Source organism: Vulpes vulpes, chromosome 12, assembly GCF_048418805.1.
Source record: "Vulpes vulpes isolate BD-2025 chromosome 12, VulVul3, whole genome shotgun sequence".
In the NCBI taxonomy this organism is placed as follows: Eukaryota; Metazoa; Chordata; class Mammalia; order Carnivora; family Canidae; genus Vulpes; species Vulpes vulpes.
In genome coordinates, this window is record NC_132791.1 from 21,951,204 (window position 1) to 21,966,968 (window position 15,765).

General features: G+C 44.2%; 1 protein-coding gene across 1 annotated transcript; it reads right to left on the reverse strand.

Moving 5' to 3' along the window:
* Positions 1-4,679: 4,679 nt before the first annotated feature.
* Positions 4,680-5,624, reverse strand: LOC112930852 (olfactory receptor 13C7-like). Its single transcript, XM_026013288.2, has one exon. The coding sequence runs from the start codon at positions 5,622-5,624 to the stop codon at positions 4,680-4,682; it is 945 nt and encodes a 314-aa protein (XP_025869073.1).
* Between the last annotated feature and the right edge of the window lie 10,141 nt (positions 5,625-15,765).

Below are 15,765 nucleotides of genomic sequence, written 5' to 3' on the forward strand. Positions count from 1 at the left end.
GCTACCTTGTAGTAAGTTCAAATCTGGCAGGAAGAATCTAACATTGTTCCCTTGAAAAGATCTTTGTATTGTTCAGTTGCTCTTCACTAGCAACTTATGTAGCTCTGTGGAATCTTGGAGGGATTTAAAAAGACTAAATAACTATGTTTCTGAGCCCTAAGCCCAGCTTTCCTATGGGCCTTACCTCAGCTCTGACATAAAGAAATCGAAATATTCAGACATAGAGCCCATATTAAAGAGGGTCTTCTGGGATCCCTGGGTGGTGCAGCGGTTTAGCACTTGCCTTTGGCCCAGGGCATGATCCTGGAGACCTGGGATCGAGTCCCACGTTGGGCTCCCGGTGCATGGAGCCTGTTCCTCCCTCTGCCTATGTCTCTTCCTCTCTCTGTGTGTGACTATCATAAATTAAAAAAAAAAAATGTGTAAACAGGGTCTTTTGTTTGATACAATTTGAGAGCTTCTACTCTAGAAATTAAGGTTATTTTTTATTGTATTTCTTCTTCCCTCCTTCTCCTGAGAGTGATTCCTGGTCAACAGCTCTGCCTTCCCTTGTACTCCCGAAACACTCTTACAATTTTTTTCTTTATCATGTCTGGAATTATGTTTGTTTCCAATTATTGGATACTTGTTACCACTGTAAAGAGCACATTATTCCTGCTTTTTTTTTCCTTTTCTATATTGATGGTATGTAGGAATACAATTGACTTTTGAGAAGTTATTTCTATCTCCTTAACTTTTCTGAACTCATATTACTACTAATAGCTTTCTGGTTAATGTTTAGTAGTATAATAATTGTGTTTTCTGAAAAATTTGACGTGTATCTCTTTCTCTGCTATAATTATGCCTCTTATTCTGCACCTGACCACATTTTATTTTATTTTTTTAAGATTTCTTATTTATGGGCAGCCCGGATGGCTCGGCGGTTTAGCTCTGCCGTCGGCCCAGGGCGTGCTCCCGGAGACCTGGGATCGAGTCCCGTCTCAGGCTCCTTGTATGGAGCCTGCTTCTCCCTCTGTGCCTCTCTCTCTCTGTGTCTCTCATAAATGGATAAATAAAATCTTTTAAAAAGAAAAAAAGATTTCTTATTTATTTATTTATTTATTTATTTATTTATTTATTTGAGAGCTCGAGAGCTCGAGCAGGAAGGAGGGACAGAGAAAGAAGCAGGCTCCCCCCTGAGCAGGGATGCCCAACAAGGGCTCTGGCTTGATCTCTTGAATCCAGGACCCCTGGGATCATGATGTGAGCAGAAGGCAAACATTTAACTGATGGAGCCACCCAGGTGCCTCCTGACCACATTTTATATTTGCACTTGACTGCACTTTGGAGCTATTTGAAGCGGGAATGGCTAGTTCTTGGTCTAACATGTAAGAAGCTTGGTAGTCAACACTCTATTGATAAGTAAAAAGCTAAACAAACTGATAAATCAACAATCTTTAGATGCATAGAGAAGCAAGGTCGCAGGGCAAACTGCTGTCTTGGAACTTAGAGAGACCAGATCGGATGGCTAATGCCATAGGACTTGGCATGTGTCCTCTGCAGGACACGCAGAAGTTGCTTCCCTGCCTCTTCCTCAGTCCCTCAGTCCTGGTCCCAAGTCTTTCAGGGCTTGCTGTTCAAAGTGTGGCCTGCAGAGCAGCACAGAAGCATCCCCTCAGAACCTGTCAGAAATGTAGAGACTCAGGTCCCACTTCAGACTCACTAAATCCAAATCTGCACTTTCATAGCATCCCCACCTGACTCTTGAGCACATTCGGATTCAAGAAGCACTGCTTTCCATAAGAAGATGTGGTGTATATATGTACAGTGGAATGATGGAATATTACTCAGCCATCAGAAAAGATGAATATCTCCCATTTATAAGGGACCATAAGGGAGGCAGGGGAAACTGAATGGGGAAAAATTAGAGAGGAAGAAAAAACATGAGAGACTTTTAACTCTGAGAAACAAACTGGGGGTTGCTGAAGGGGAGGGAGGTGGGGGGAGGGGGTAACTGGGTGATGGGCATAAGGACGGCATGTGATGTGATGAGCACTGGGTATTATGCTGTATGTTGGCAAACTGAAATTTAAAAAAGAAGCGGCATCAGCACTGCTCTTGGAAGCTTGCAGAAATGTCCACCAGATGGCAGGTTTGCAGCAGGCACAGGTAGTGTTGAAAACCAGCCGCCCACAGCTCCTTCAAATCTACTGGAAGTGGCATTAGCAATTTGGAGCCATAGCTCATAAACCGTGGAGGGGGAGAACCCGGAAGAACCCTCTAATCACGGAGTGACAGGTTGTGGGTGTGAGACATGAGTTCCTCCCCTCTGGGCTCTCCCTAGGTGTTTTCTCATGCATTGCTTATGGAGAAAGATGGGGGATACACTCTCATTTCACAAAGAAATTAATAAGAGTCAGAGAGGGAAAGAAACTCAACAGTGGCAAATGGCATTAGCAGCAGAATTGGAAGGTAGGTCTCTGGCTCCCTGGCCTGGGCTCACAGTACCTCTGGAAGGACGTGGCAGGATGGCTTAGCCCTAGTCTGTGTTGACCTGAGCAGGTCGCATGGCATGTCTACTCCCTATTCTCCCCCACCCAGTTGCTCTTTGAACTGCTCTCTTGTTTTCCTGGAAAGTGCCAGAGGCAGCTGTTGTAATAATTCAATTTGGAATACTAATGGACTTTTCACAACACCTCAGGTTCCTGGCCTTAACCCCCAGGGGAACAAAGCATCAGTCTTAATTGGGAGCAAACAGAACCAGCCCTGGTCCTCAAAGGATCCCCTGGGAATCTTAATGGTTATGGAGTCTGCAGCCAGTACCAGCTGTGAGTCACTGACTCCTATGTGAACTTCCAATCTGTCTAGTTTTGCTCTTTTAGTTATAAGAACAAAAATTTACTTGTGTAGGCTCAAGTTAATTTTTTCTCATTTCCCCCCCCCCCTAAGAATTCATTTGGGTTGATTACGGAAATCATCTAGAATTCATGAGCAGAAGTTTTAGTAGAAGGCTGAGGAGCCAGAACATTGGTATTCCTAGACTCTGAGGAAAATGTCTTAAATGGAGTGAAGGAACAAAGGGCTGTAATAAAGCTCAACTCCATCCCTCTTATTCCCTGATAGTGAGATTTGCCTAAGCATGCTGTTAACACAGTGAGTCAGGTGAATTGGAGATCATGAAACAAAGGAAAATACAGAGATAGCAACAGATAGCCCCAGACTCTCCCTGGGTCTGCCTTCCCTCTGCTCCTCCCCCTGTTTACACACACTCTCTTTCAGATAAAAAAGAAAATAAAATCTTAAAAAAAGAAAAGAGGTATGCTATCCTCCTAGGGATTTCCCAGAGTCAGGAAACCTCACCTAGGGCCCAGAAAATGGTGGACATTTGTTGGCTGCCCTTCTAGGGTCCATTGCCCCTCTACCACTTTCTTAGTGACTCCAGATTTTCTTCTGTATAGCAGCTATAGACAGGTTAGACTTGACCCCACTTTATGTTTCAGAGGAGGGTCCTGTTGGTCCAAGCCAACCTGCATAATCATCTCACCTGCCACTGTGATTGGTTTGCAGTTTGCATTGATCAATCAGTACAGTCAGAGCAAACCTCAGGACACTTGTTCTCTGGTTGTAGGAACCAGTGGTTTCTATCCCATGAGTGAATGGGGAAACTGCAGGTCCAGGTCTACAACAGCCATCCTGTGACCATGAGAAGAGTCATCCTGAGAACAAACCTGATACTTGGAAGAGTAAAGAGTCAACAGAATCTCAGAGCAAAGAAACTAGAGCCTGATGAACTTTGCCTGATATTGGCCCTACTTCTGGATAAATCCACATTATTCTCAAACCAGGTTAAGTGGAATTCTCTCAATTGTGCAGTGAAATGTCTCTCACACAGTATACCTTCAACCTCCAGGTGATTATGGCTGCTACCCGAGAGTCCAAACCTGCAGCCCCCCCATCATACCACACACCTGTGCCAACTCTTACTAATGGTTGATGATAGCTGTGCAATTGAGGATTATTATAACCTTTTGCTTTCTCCAAAACATTTTTGGACTTCCTTATTGTCTGGGCACCCCCATGGGAGTGTTTGATGCTGTGAGTCATGTAGTTTGTGTGGGGAACAAGAGATTGAGAGCTGCTGCCTCCCAGCCATGCAGAACTGTATCAGTGCATGATTGGAGCTGGGGTATGCAGAAGAGAGTGCAAATATCTCTCTGTGCTTCATCAAAGAGTTCCACACTCAAGGTAAGAGTTCTCTCTTCCTGGTATTAAGACTTAAAGGTGAATTCTTGCCATGGTACTATCAGTGTGTTGTCTCTTAATTTTGAACATACCAATGAGGATTCACAGACATGCACCAGCTTCCAGTGGCAGAGAATCTAGGATTTTGCTAGCATAAAATAGCTGTGATATGATGTCACTGTGGTTGTGCACAAAGCCAACAACCAGTCAACATTTCTGGCAATGTGAAGGCTCTTTTGTTCTAGGTGCATAGACAAAGCTTCCATTAACTATGGAACAATGGATGGGTGGATAGAGAACCAGTTTACTTTTTAGTCTTAGTCACATGGTCTACAACATGGACCTTAGGAAACTCCCTTCTCTACTTTACATTACCATTTCCCCACGAGTACAATGAGGAGTTTGGAGCTCTTGCATTCTGGCAGTCTGGAAATCTTTGATAGTCACTCACTTAGGTATTATTGACATACCAGGTTCTTCATAGCAGCCTTCACGTCCTTGTTCCTCAGGCTGTAGATGATGGGGTTGAGCATGGGGGTCACCACCCCATAAAAGAGGGAGGTGAGCTTGTCTGAAATGTCCTGCTTGTCTGCCCCCTGGGGGTCCTTGGATTTGGGCTTCCCATACATGAAGAGGATGGTCCCATAGAAGACAACCACTACGGTGAGGTGGGCAGAGCAGGTGGAGAAGGCCTTTTTCCTCCCCTCAGCTGAGGGGATCCTCAGGATGGTAGCAATGATGAACACATAGGAGACAAAAATGAACACAACTGGGACCCCCAGGAAGATCACATTAGCCACAACCATGCTAATCACGTTGATAGAAATGTCAGCACAGGCCAACTTCAGCACAGCCAGGATCTCACAGGTGAAGTGATTGATGACATTGTCCCCACAGAAGGGAAGCCTCATAGCCTGGGATGTCTGGACTACAGAGTTGGTGATACCAGCTGCCCAGGAGCTGGCAGCCATGGGCACATAGGCAGCCTTGCTCATGACCACAGGGTACCTAAGCGGGTTACAGATGGCCACATAGCGATCAAATGCCATCATGCCCAGAAGCACACACTCCGTGGCTCCCATGGCAAAGGAGAGAAACATCTGCATGACACAGGCTGAGAAGGGTATGGTTTTCCTGGGGATCAGGAAGCTGTTAAGAATAAGGGGGACTGAAGAGGTTGTGTAGCAGATGTCCAGGAAGGAGAGGTTCCCCAGGAAGAAGTACATGGGTGTGTGCAGGTGGGAATCAAGAATGGTCACCAGGATGAGGACCCCATTGCCCAACAGGATTATGAGGTACATCACGAGGATGAGCACAAAGAAGGTTTTCTCCAGTTTCGGGTGGGCTGAGAGGCCCAGGAGAATAAAGCCCATCACAGGAGAGGTATGATTGGACCTGTCCATGGTGCGTCTGCTCTGTCCTCTGTAGGAACTCTCTGCAATTTCAACATTCTCTGACTCCGAAAGTGCCTGGGCAGCAGGGCAAAAATCCCCACCCTGCTGAGCAACTGGAGAAGAACTCTGATGATTTGATCATCTCTATAGGAATCTATGAAAAATATTGTAGAGAATAATATTTAACTTCTGCTTCCAGTAAGAATCAAGAGTTAATTTGGACTAATTTTCCTGCATATGGCAAAAAGAAACAACTAGACAACTACATAAAACATCTGTGTATTCTACCCTCGATAGGTCTTCTGAGCACAACATCTCCAAAGAAACGAGAGCTTTAAATGATACACTGGACCAGATGGATTTCACAGATATCTACAGAACTTTACATCCAAACTCAACTGAATACACATTCTTCTCAAGTGCACATGGAACTTTCTCCAGAATAGACCACATACTGGGTCACAAATCGGGTCTGAACCGATACCAAAAGATCGGGATAGTCCCCTGTATATTCTCAGACCATAATGCCTTGAAATTAGAACTAAATCACAACAAGAAGTTTGGAAGGACCTCAAACACGTGGAGGTTAAGGACCATCCTGCTAAAAGATGAAAGGGTCAACCAGGAAATTAAAGAAGAATTAAAAAGATTCACGGAAACTAATGAGAATGAAGATACAACCGTTCAAAATCTTTGGGATGCAGCAAAAGCAGTCCTGAGGGGGAAATACATTGCAATACAAGCATCCATTCAAAAACTGGAAAGAACTCAAATACAAAAGCTAACCTTACACATAAAGGAGCTAGAGAAAAAAACAGCAAATGGACCCAGCAGAAGAAGCAGAAGAAGAGAAGTTAATTCTTCTGCCCAGCAGAAGAAGAGAGTTAATTAAAATTCGAGCAGAACTCAACGAAATCGAGACCAGAAGAACTGTGGAACAGATCAACAGAACCAGGAGTTGGTTCTTTGAAAGAATTAATAAGATAGATAAACCATTAGCCAACCTTATTAAAAAGAAGAGAGAGAAGACTCAAATTAATAAAATCATGAATGAGAAAAGAGAGATCACTACCAACACCAAGGAAATACAAACGATTTTAAAAACATATTATGAACAGCTCTATGCCAATAAATTAGGCAATCTAGAAGAAATGGACGCATTCCTGGAAAGCCACAAACTACCAAAAATGGAACAGGAAGCAATAGAAAACCTGAACAGGCCAATAACCAGGGAGGAAATTGAAGCAGTCATCGAAAACCACCCAAGACACAAAAGTCCAGGGCCAGATTGCTTCCCAGGGGAATTCTATCAAACGTTTAAAGAAGAAATCATACCTATTCTCCTAAAGCTGTTTGGAAAGATAGAAAGAGATGGAGTACTTCCAAATTCGTTCTATGAGGCCAGCATCACCTTAATTCCAAAACCAGACAAAGACCCTACCAAAAAGGAGAATTACAGACCAATATCCTTGATGAACATGGATGCAAAAATTCTCAACAAGATACTAGCCAATAGGATCCAACAACACATTAAGAAAATTATTCACCATGACCAAGTAGAATTTATCCCCGGGACACAAGGCTGGTTCAACACTCGTAAAACAATCAATGTGATTCATCATATCAGCAAGAGAAAAACTAAGAACCACATGATCCTCTCATTAGATGCAGAGGAAGCATTTGACAAAATACAGCATCCATTCCTGATCAAAACTCTTCAGAGTGTAGGGATAGAGGGAACTTTCCTCGACATCTTAAAAGCCAACTATGAAAAGCCCACAGCAAATATCATTCTCAATGGGGAAGCACTGGGAGCCTTTCCCCTAAGATCAGGAACAAGACAGGGATGTCCACTCTCACCACTGCTATTCAACATAGTATTGGAAGTCCTCGCCTCAGCAATCAGACAACAAAAAGACATTAAAGGCATTCAAATTGGCAAAGAGGAAGTCAAACTCTCCCTCTTTGCCGATGACATGATACTCTACATAGAAAACCCAAAAGCCTCCACCCCAAGATTGCTAGAACTCATACAGCAATTTGGTAGCGTGGCAGGATACAAAATCAATGCCCAGAAGTCAGTGGCATTTCTATACACTAACAATGAGACTGAAGAAAGAGAAATTAAGGAATCAATCCCATTTACAATTGTACCCAAAAGCATAAGATACTTAGGAATAAACCTAACCAAAGAGGTAAAGGATCTATACCCTAAAAACTATAGAACACTTCTGAAAGAAATTGAGGAAGACATAAAGAGATGGAAAAATATTCCATGCTCATGGATTGGCAGAATTAATATTGTGAAAATGTCAATGTTACCCAGGGCAATTTACACGTTTAATGCAATCCCCATCAAAATACCATGGACTTTCTTCAGAGAGTTAGAACAAATTATTTTAAGATTTGTGTGGAATCAGAAAAGACCCCGAATAGCCAGGGGAATTTTAAAAAAGAAAACCATAGCTGGGGGCATCACAATGCCAGATTTCAGGTTGTACTTCAAAGCTGTGGTCATCAAGACAGTGTGGTACTGGCACAAAAACAGACACATAGATCAATGGAACAGAATAGAGAATCCAGAAGTGGACCCTCAACTTTATGGTCAACTAATATTTGATAAAGGAGGAAAGACTATCCATTGGAAGAAAGACAGTCTCTTCAATAAATGGTGCTGGGAAAATTGGACGTCCACATGCTTAAGAATGAAACTAGACCACTCTCTTTCACCATACACAAAGATAAACTCAAAATGGATGAAAGATCTAAATATGAGACAAGATTCCATCAAAATCCTAGAGGAGAACACAGGCAACACCCTTTTTGAACTTGGCCACAGTAACTTCTTGCAAGATACATCCACAAGGCAAAACAAACAAAAGCAAAAATGAACTATTGGGACTTCATCAAGATAAGAAGCTTTTGCACAGCAAAGGATACAGTCAACAAAACTAAAAGACAACCTACAGAATGGGAGAAGATATTTGCAAATAACATATCAGATAAAGGGCTAGTTTCCAAAATCTATAAAGAATTATTAAACTCAACACCAAAGAAACAAACAATCCAATCATGAAATGGGCAAAAGACATGAAGAGAAATCTCACAGAGGAAGACATAGACAGTGCCAACACACACATGAGAAAATGCTCTGCATCACTTGCCATCAGGGAAATACAAATCAAAACCACAATGAGGTACCACCTCACACCAGAGAGAATGGGGAAAATTAACCAGGCAGGAAACCACAAATGTTGGAGAGGATGCGGAGAAAAGGGAACCCTCTTACACTGTTGGTGGGAATGTGAACTGGTGCAGCCACTCTGGAAAACTGTGTGGAGGTTCTTCAAAGAGTTAAAAATAGACCTGCCCTATGGCCCAGCAATTGCACTGCTGGGGATTTACCCCAAAGATACAGATGCAGTGAAACGCTGGGACACCTGCACCCCAATGTTTCTAGCAGCAATGTCCACAATAGCCAAACTGTGGAAGGAGCCTCGGTGTCCATCGAAAGATGAATGGATAAAGAAGATGTGGTCTATGTATACAATGGAATATTACTCAGCCATTAGAAATGACAAATGCCCACCATTTGCTTCGATGTGGTTGGAACTGGAGGGTATTATGCTGAGTGAAGTAAGTCAATCGGAATAGGACAAACAGTGTATGTTCTCATTCATTTGGGGAATATAAATAATAGTGAAAGGGAATGTAAGGGTAGGGAGAGGAAATGTGTGAGAAATATCAGAAAGGGAGACAGAACATAAAGACTCCTAACTCTGGGAAATGAACTAGGGGTGGTGGAGGGGGAGGAAAGCAGGGGGTGGGGGTGAATGGGTGACAGGCCCTGAGGGGGACACTTGATGGGATGAGCACTGGGTGTTATTCTGTATGTTGGTAAATTGAACACCAATAAAAAATTGATTTATTTAAAAAAAAAACATCTGTGTAAAGCACTGGTGAGGTTATAAGACAGTAAAGAATCATAGGGTCATGATTCCAGGAATCATGGAATTCTCAGAATCATGGAATTCTGGGAATCTGGGATTCAGAAAAGTCTAACACTTGAGGCTCTGTCAGCTGAGGCATTTGCAGTGTCTGGAGGTGGCTAGTGAGAGGCTAAGAAGCATTACTGATAGCCTCCTGAAGGTGGGGGACAGGTTGTGAGGTGCAAGTCTCACTGCGAGGGGCCTCTAACTAAACTTCCTTCCTTTGGTGGGAGCCCACAGGGCAGCACTACAAGAGTAAAAGAGAATCAGAAGGCAACATTTGTTTACAGGTGCTGTAGCTCAGCTTCAAATCTTTTCAAGGCCTCAAACTGGATTGAGGTGGTCCCAGATTTTTGGTGCTTCCAAATATCAGAAGCAAATATAAATCCTTGCTGAAGGGAAGTGACATAGCCCCCATCTCCTAAATCATTTCCATAAAGGGCTTTATAAATAAGACATCTGGCACACATTAAAAAAAGAATATGGCATGCAGGAGACAAGGCAGCATGAATGAAAACCAACCAGAAAAAAAAAACACCCCAAAATCAAACATCCCTTTTTTGGGGACAGATGGGGGCCAATTGCTCCTCTGCCCTGGTGTCCCCTGTTGAGAGAATTAGCTCAGGCCACAGTGCCAAGGTCTTAACATTCTGTTGACCCTTTTGTACATTGCGGGCCGCAAATGGGCCCCTTGCACACTGTGGCCACGCTAATGTGAGTTCTGACTAAACATCCCTTCTTTTCTTCATGCTCCATCTGCTTGCACCAGAGGCACTGGCTTCTCCCTGAGACTGTTCACAAAGCCCTGAGTCCCACTCTGTTAGCTCTTCTTTCTGGAAAGCTTCAATTTCTCCTCAGACTTCTAAGAAGAGCTCCCCAAACCGGGATTTATTCTGGACCCATTTAAAAAAAATTGTAGGCAACATTGAGGGTGTCGGGGATTCAGTTTTATCTGCTCTGCATCAAAAATATTCATGTACTTCCCAGACATCCACGTCCTCAGTTATGCAGGGCATGTAGCAGAGCTCTGAGACACTCCTCTGTTGGCTCTTAGCATTCTAGCTGTGACCAAGTAAGTGCCATCAAAGTTCATTTCCAGTTGACCGGTATTTACTGAGCACCTGCTCTGGGCCAGGCATAATTCTAGGTGGTGGGAGTCCAGCAATGAAAGACACAGCCCATGACCTCAAAGAGCTCAAGATCTAGAGGGGGAAAATAGTTATGCAAATAGTCATGTCAATGAGCAATTACATCAGTGGCAACCACGATAATCATGCTAATGCAACTGACACTGGGCCTTAGGATCTAGTTAGCAACACACTCCCTTTGCAACACAGACTGCCCCTACCTCCTTCCTCCTGGTCCTCCAGCATGTGCTTGGTTTCCTGAGTGATGTGGGACACTGCACTTTCTGACCAGGCTCATTTACTTTGAAGTAGTTTCACCTGGGACTGAGCTGAAATCTGTTCCTTTGCAACTTTAATTCCTCTTCCAACTGCTAGGCCTCTGAATATCACAAATCACTTGGCTTCAGCATGAAAATAAACAAGAGTCAATCTCCCTTTTTCTCCCAGCATCTGAAAAACATTGATATATCTCTTGGAGGCAAATGGACCAGCCAGGAATTGACAAAAAGGCTGCTTGGTCCTGAGAATGGCCCCAGCTTGGTAATGGCTCCCATGCCCAGGGCACACTACTATTTGTGACATTCATGCTGGGGCAGTAAGTCAGTCCCAGCCTGAGTTGGCCAGTCTACTCCAAGAACCTGTGAAGAAAATATTCCCTTTATGCCATTATCCCCAGATCCAGAAACACAGTTCATTATTATTACTATACTCTGGATTCTTAACTACAAAAAAAAAAAAAAAAAAGAAAGAGCCCTCCCAGTTTTTATCAGGAAAGGACAATTGCATCTCTGCCGAAGACTATGAGCTATGTGGTTCTGGGCAGGCCCTGGCCCCTCTGTGTGAAGTGGGATGAGGCTGGATTATCTCTCTTAGAGACTTTTGCAGTTTAGTGGGTCTATATGACTCTGTGAGAATAACACCATCTCAATGAAGGGGCTTCTCCCCTTCTTGAGCCTCTGTTCCTTTACAGTCAAGTCTAATGACAGAAAGGTAGCTTGCTAAGGAAAATTTTGTTATGCTCAAAACCCACACTTACCTGGATCAGAAACATGGTGAACACAAATGATCTGTTCATTTCCTAGGGCTTAGGAAGGGGCCACATGTCAGAAATACCAACACTAGACCTGATGTGCCAGAGTGAGGGCTCAGAAGATGTGACAAGGAAGGTGAGAGGTCCAGCCAGTCCTTCTCCCCTCTACCTGCCTCATGGGCTGGGGGCATAATCTCCAAAGGACTGGCCATCACCTCTAGAAGATAATATAAATTCTTACTTGTTCTTTGGGACCATTTCAGTCCCTGAAGTCATTTAAAGTTTGGAAAGTGAATGGTATGCAGTTTAGAAACTTTGTATCCTTCTGGGATAACATCCCCAAGATCCAATTATGCTGAAGGCACTGGAGGAAGTTTGTTGCCTGCTTGCTTTCTCCCTCCTGCCCCTCCTCCCTTCTTGCCTGTCTTCCTTCTTCCCCTCTGAACATCATAACCACGTTAAGAGAGCCCAACAGCCTATTGGCAGTGATTCCAGGACTCATCCAGACCCCCAAGTCTTTTCTCCAGGCTGTGGCCAAGCCCCATCACCCTAAATCTGTGCCTATGCAGTGTTTTTTAGGAGTCTGAATGGAAGACTTTTTTTTCTTTTTTCTTTTTAAGATTTATTTATTTGAGACAGGAAAAGAGGGAGAGAGAGTGAGTACATGAGCAGGGGGAGGGATAGAGGGAGGAGCAGCTCCCCCTGAGCAGAGAGCCCCTGATGTGGAGCTCAGTCCCAGGACTCTGGGATAGTGACCCGAGCCAAAGGCTGATGTGCAACCGACTGATCCACTGACTTGCCCCCTGAGTGGCAGACTTACACTTTCCCTCTAAATTTTCAACTTGTTGGATTAGGCCCCTTGAAGCAACCTACTGCGTTCTTCCTCAATCCTAATCCAGCACCCATTTAAATCGCTGACCTTGGGCAGCCCTGGTGGCGCAGGGGTTTAGCGCCGACTGCAGCCCAGGGCATGATCCTGGAGACCCTGGATCGAGTCCCACGTCAGGCTCTCTGCATGGAGCCTGTTTCTCCCTCTGCCTCTCTCTCTCTCTGTGTGTCTCTATGAATAAATAAATAAAGTCTTTAAAAAAAAATAAATCGCTGTCCTTTCAGCTTCTTGCCATTTATGCGTGTGCTGTGAAACCTCTGGGAAGTCGCTGACAGAATGTGGCCAAGAACAGGGATGGGTCCAGAGAATGGATGCATTCCTTTATCCAGCCAACAATTACTGAGTGTGTACTTCATGGAAGGCAGAAATGTGCGGAAGAACCATGAGGTCCGCCTTCTGGATTGCGCCCTCTAGTGACAAGAGAGGAACATGAAAAGAAATGGCCAGGGTAGGAAGCGCAGAAGAGAATGCCCAGGTGTTGAAAAAACCCAGAGGGAGGCAGGGGCCAGACTTCCCCGAGGAGATGACCCAACGTCCATCATGTGCTGGAGCTGATTCACCACCTGGGCATCTCTTCCCAATTCCCATTCAATGACTTTGTTGGTGGCTTGAAATTGGCCCTCATGGAAGTGTTTACACCATGGAAATCAGCAAATGCTCCAGACCTGAGCTTTTTGACCAGGAGATCCTGTTGTTAAACCTTTTCCTACACAACCCTGGAATGGTCAGTGGCAATTCACCTGACAGAAGGAAGTAGGAATCATCCCAGGAGGAAGAAGCTGCACAAACAAAGACACGGAAATGAGAAAGAGTCCCAGAGGTGGCGAGTGCCCAGCAGTGCAGTATCGCTGGAGTGCAAGGGCAGGTGCTGCTGATGGGGAGGAAGGCAGACTTGGTCTTTGGGGGCATTCTGAGGAGTTAGGACTTTCTCCTGTAGGGGCGACAGAGGCATTTATGGATTTTAAGTAGAGATCTGATGTGGTCACATGTGCATCTGAGATTGATCCTTCTGGACACTGTATAGGGGAAGACTGGGGGCAGGAGGCCAGAACTAAAGAGACAGGGAAACACTGAAAGGCAAGTGAAGATAAGGACCTTAACTGGGAAGGGAGTGAGGGGTGGTGAAGAGAGACATTCAAGAAATGTTTGATAGAAGATCACACTGGATGTTATACTATATGCTGCCAAATGGAATTTAAATGAATAAAAAAAAAGGAAAAGAACAGGTGATGGAGATTAAGAAGTACACTGTGGTGAGCACTGGGTGATGTATGGAATTGTTGAATCACTGAATTGTACACCTGAAACTAATATAACACTGTAGGTCAATTATAAGGGATTAAAATAAAAAATAATTTTAAAAAAGAAGAAAGAAATGTTTGGTAGATAGAAAATACAATACTAGAGTTTGGTTGCACATAGCAGGCAGGAAAGAGGGTGAAGTTAATATTTCTAGCTCAGATGATAGGTGGATGAGTGGAGAATACTGACCAAGTTGCTGGTTTTAGGAGAGAAGATGAATTCATTTTGGGGCATAATGTATTCAGTAGAGATGGGGGAGATATCTGTGCTGGAGACTCATGAACTAAACATCTAGAGTGGCTAAAACCCTGGAGGCGGGGCACCTGGATGGCTTAGTGGCTAAGTGTCTGCCTCTGGCTCAGGGCATGATCCCGTGGTGCTGGGATCGAGTCCCACATCAGGCTTCCGGCAGGGAGCTTGCTTCTCCCTCTACCTATGTCTCTGCCTCTTTCTGTGTGTCTCTCATGAATAAATAAATAAACTCTTTTAAAAATAAAACCGTGGAGGTGCTGGCACTGCTCTGGTGTCTCTGGATACAGTTCCTATTGTGATTGGCAGCCCCCTGAAATGCAAATTCATAGTATCTACAGGATTTCTTGACCTCCAGGCCACTAGGGTCTCACTTACTCTATTGTGAGAACCCTCTGAAGAAGTAGATCCTGAGGATAGAAGGACCCCAGAGAACAGTGACCCAAAGAAGGTCAGCAGGAGTGTGGATAGTCAAGGGTCAAGGGTCAGGAGCTAGGGGCAAACAAGACTGAAAGAGCAGCTGACTCCAGAGCAGAGGAATTATAGGCAGCTGCTCTGATCATTCACAAAAAAATACCTCCCTCCTCTTAGATTCCTAAAAAGAATAACTGGGACTCCAATTCTAGGAAAAGTCTAGATAGACCAGTGCTTTTCAGACATTGGCATACATCAGAATCATCCAGAGGACTTGTTAAAACAGAGATTAGTAGAACACATACACACACACAAATAGAAGCATACATGTGGACCCACTGCCAGAGATGGGTTCTGTAGGTCCAGGGAGGGCCCCAGGAATCTGCATTATTAACAAGTCCCCAGGTGATGTCAATGCTCCTTGTAGTCATACTTGAGTAGCACTGAGTAGACTTCTGACTAACTCAGTGTGTGGGATCTCAGGGTATCGAGGTTAGAAGTATTGCTGAAAATATTTCCCTTCATTTCTCCTCACTGCCCAATGAAGCTCTAGACAGACCAACCAGGGAATAATTGGGTTTTAACTGGCCAAGACAAAACTTTGTGTGTCAGAAATACCCTTATTCCATGTGTTTGGGTGTGTGTAAATGTGAGTTTGCCAAAGATGAGTGGAGCTGACCGAAGTGATAGTCTGAATTCCAGAACATCAGCATTTCCTAGGGAGGCATCTGCTTATTGTGGCTTCCTCAGGACAAATGTGGACATGACATCATGGAATTCACAAGGCCTGTGACCAGATTCCTGGTCAAAACTTTTCAACCTTGCTCAAAACACGTTGAGGTTCTTTCAGGAATCATTCTAGCACATTCTCTGTGAAGGCAGAGAGGAACCACCAGCATTTTGAGATGGATTCCAGGACTGGAATCAGGTGCTATAAGGTCAGAGAAACAGAATTTTGGTTTGGTTTTACTGTTTTGTGTTTTGTTTTGTTTTGTTTTAAGGTATGGTACCTCCTCTTCCTTCCCTGAAGAGGGAAATGGGAAGAGGCAGGAGGGAGAAGTTGTCTTCCTGGTAGGTGACAGGGCCAAGGCTTTGCCTTACAGGTGGGGGAGATATCTCCCCCACTTACAGGTGGGGGACACAGAGCCTT

Bases quoted from the DNA above. Each gene is read 5' to 3' on its own strand.
- LOC112930852 (XM_026013288.2), bottom strand. From the start codon at position 5,624: ATGGACAGGTCCAATCATACCTCTCCTGTGATGGGCTTTATTCTCCTG.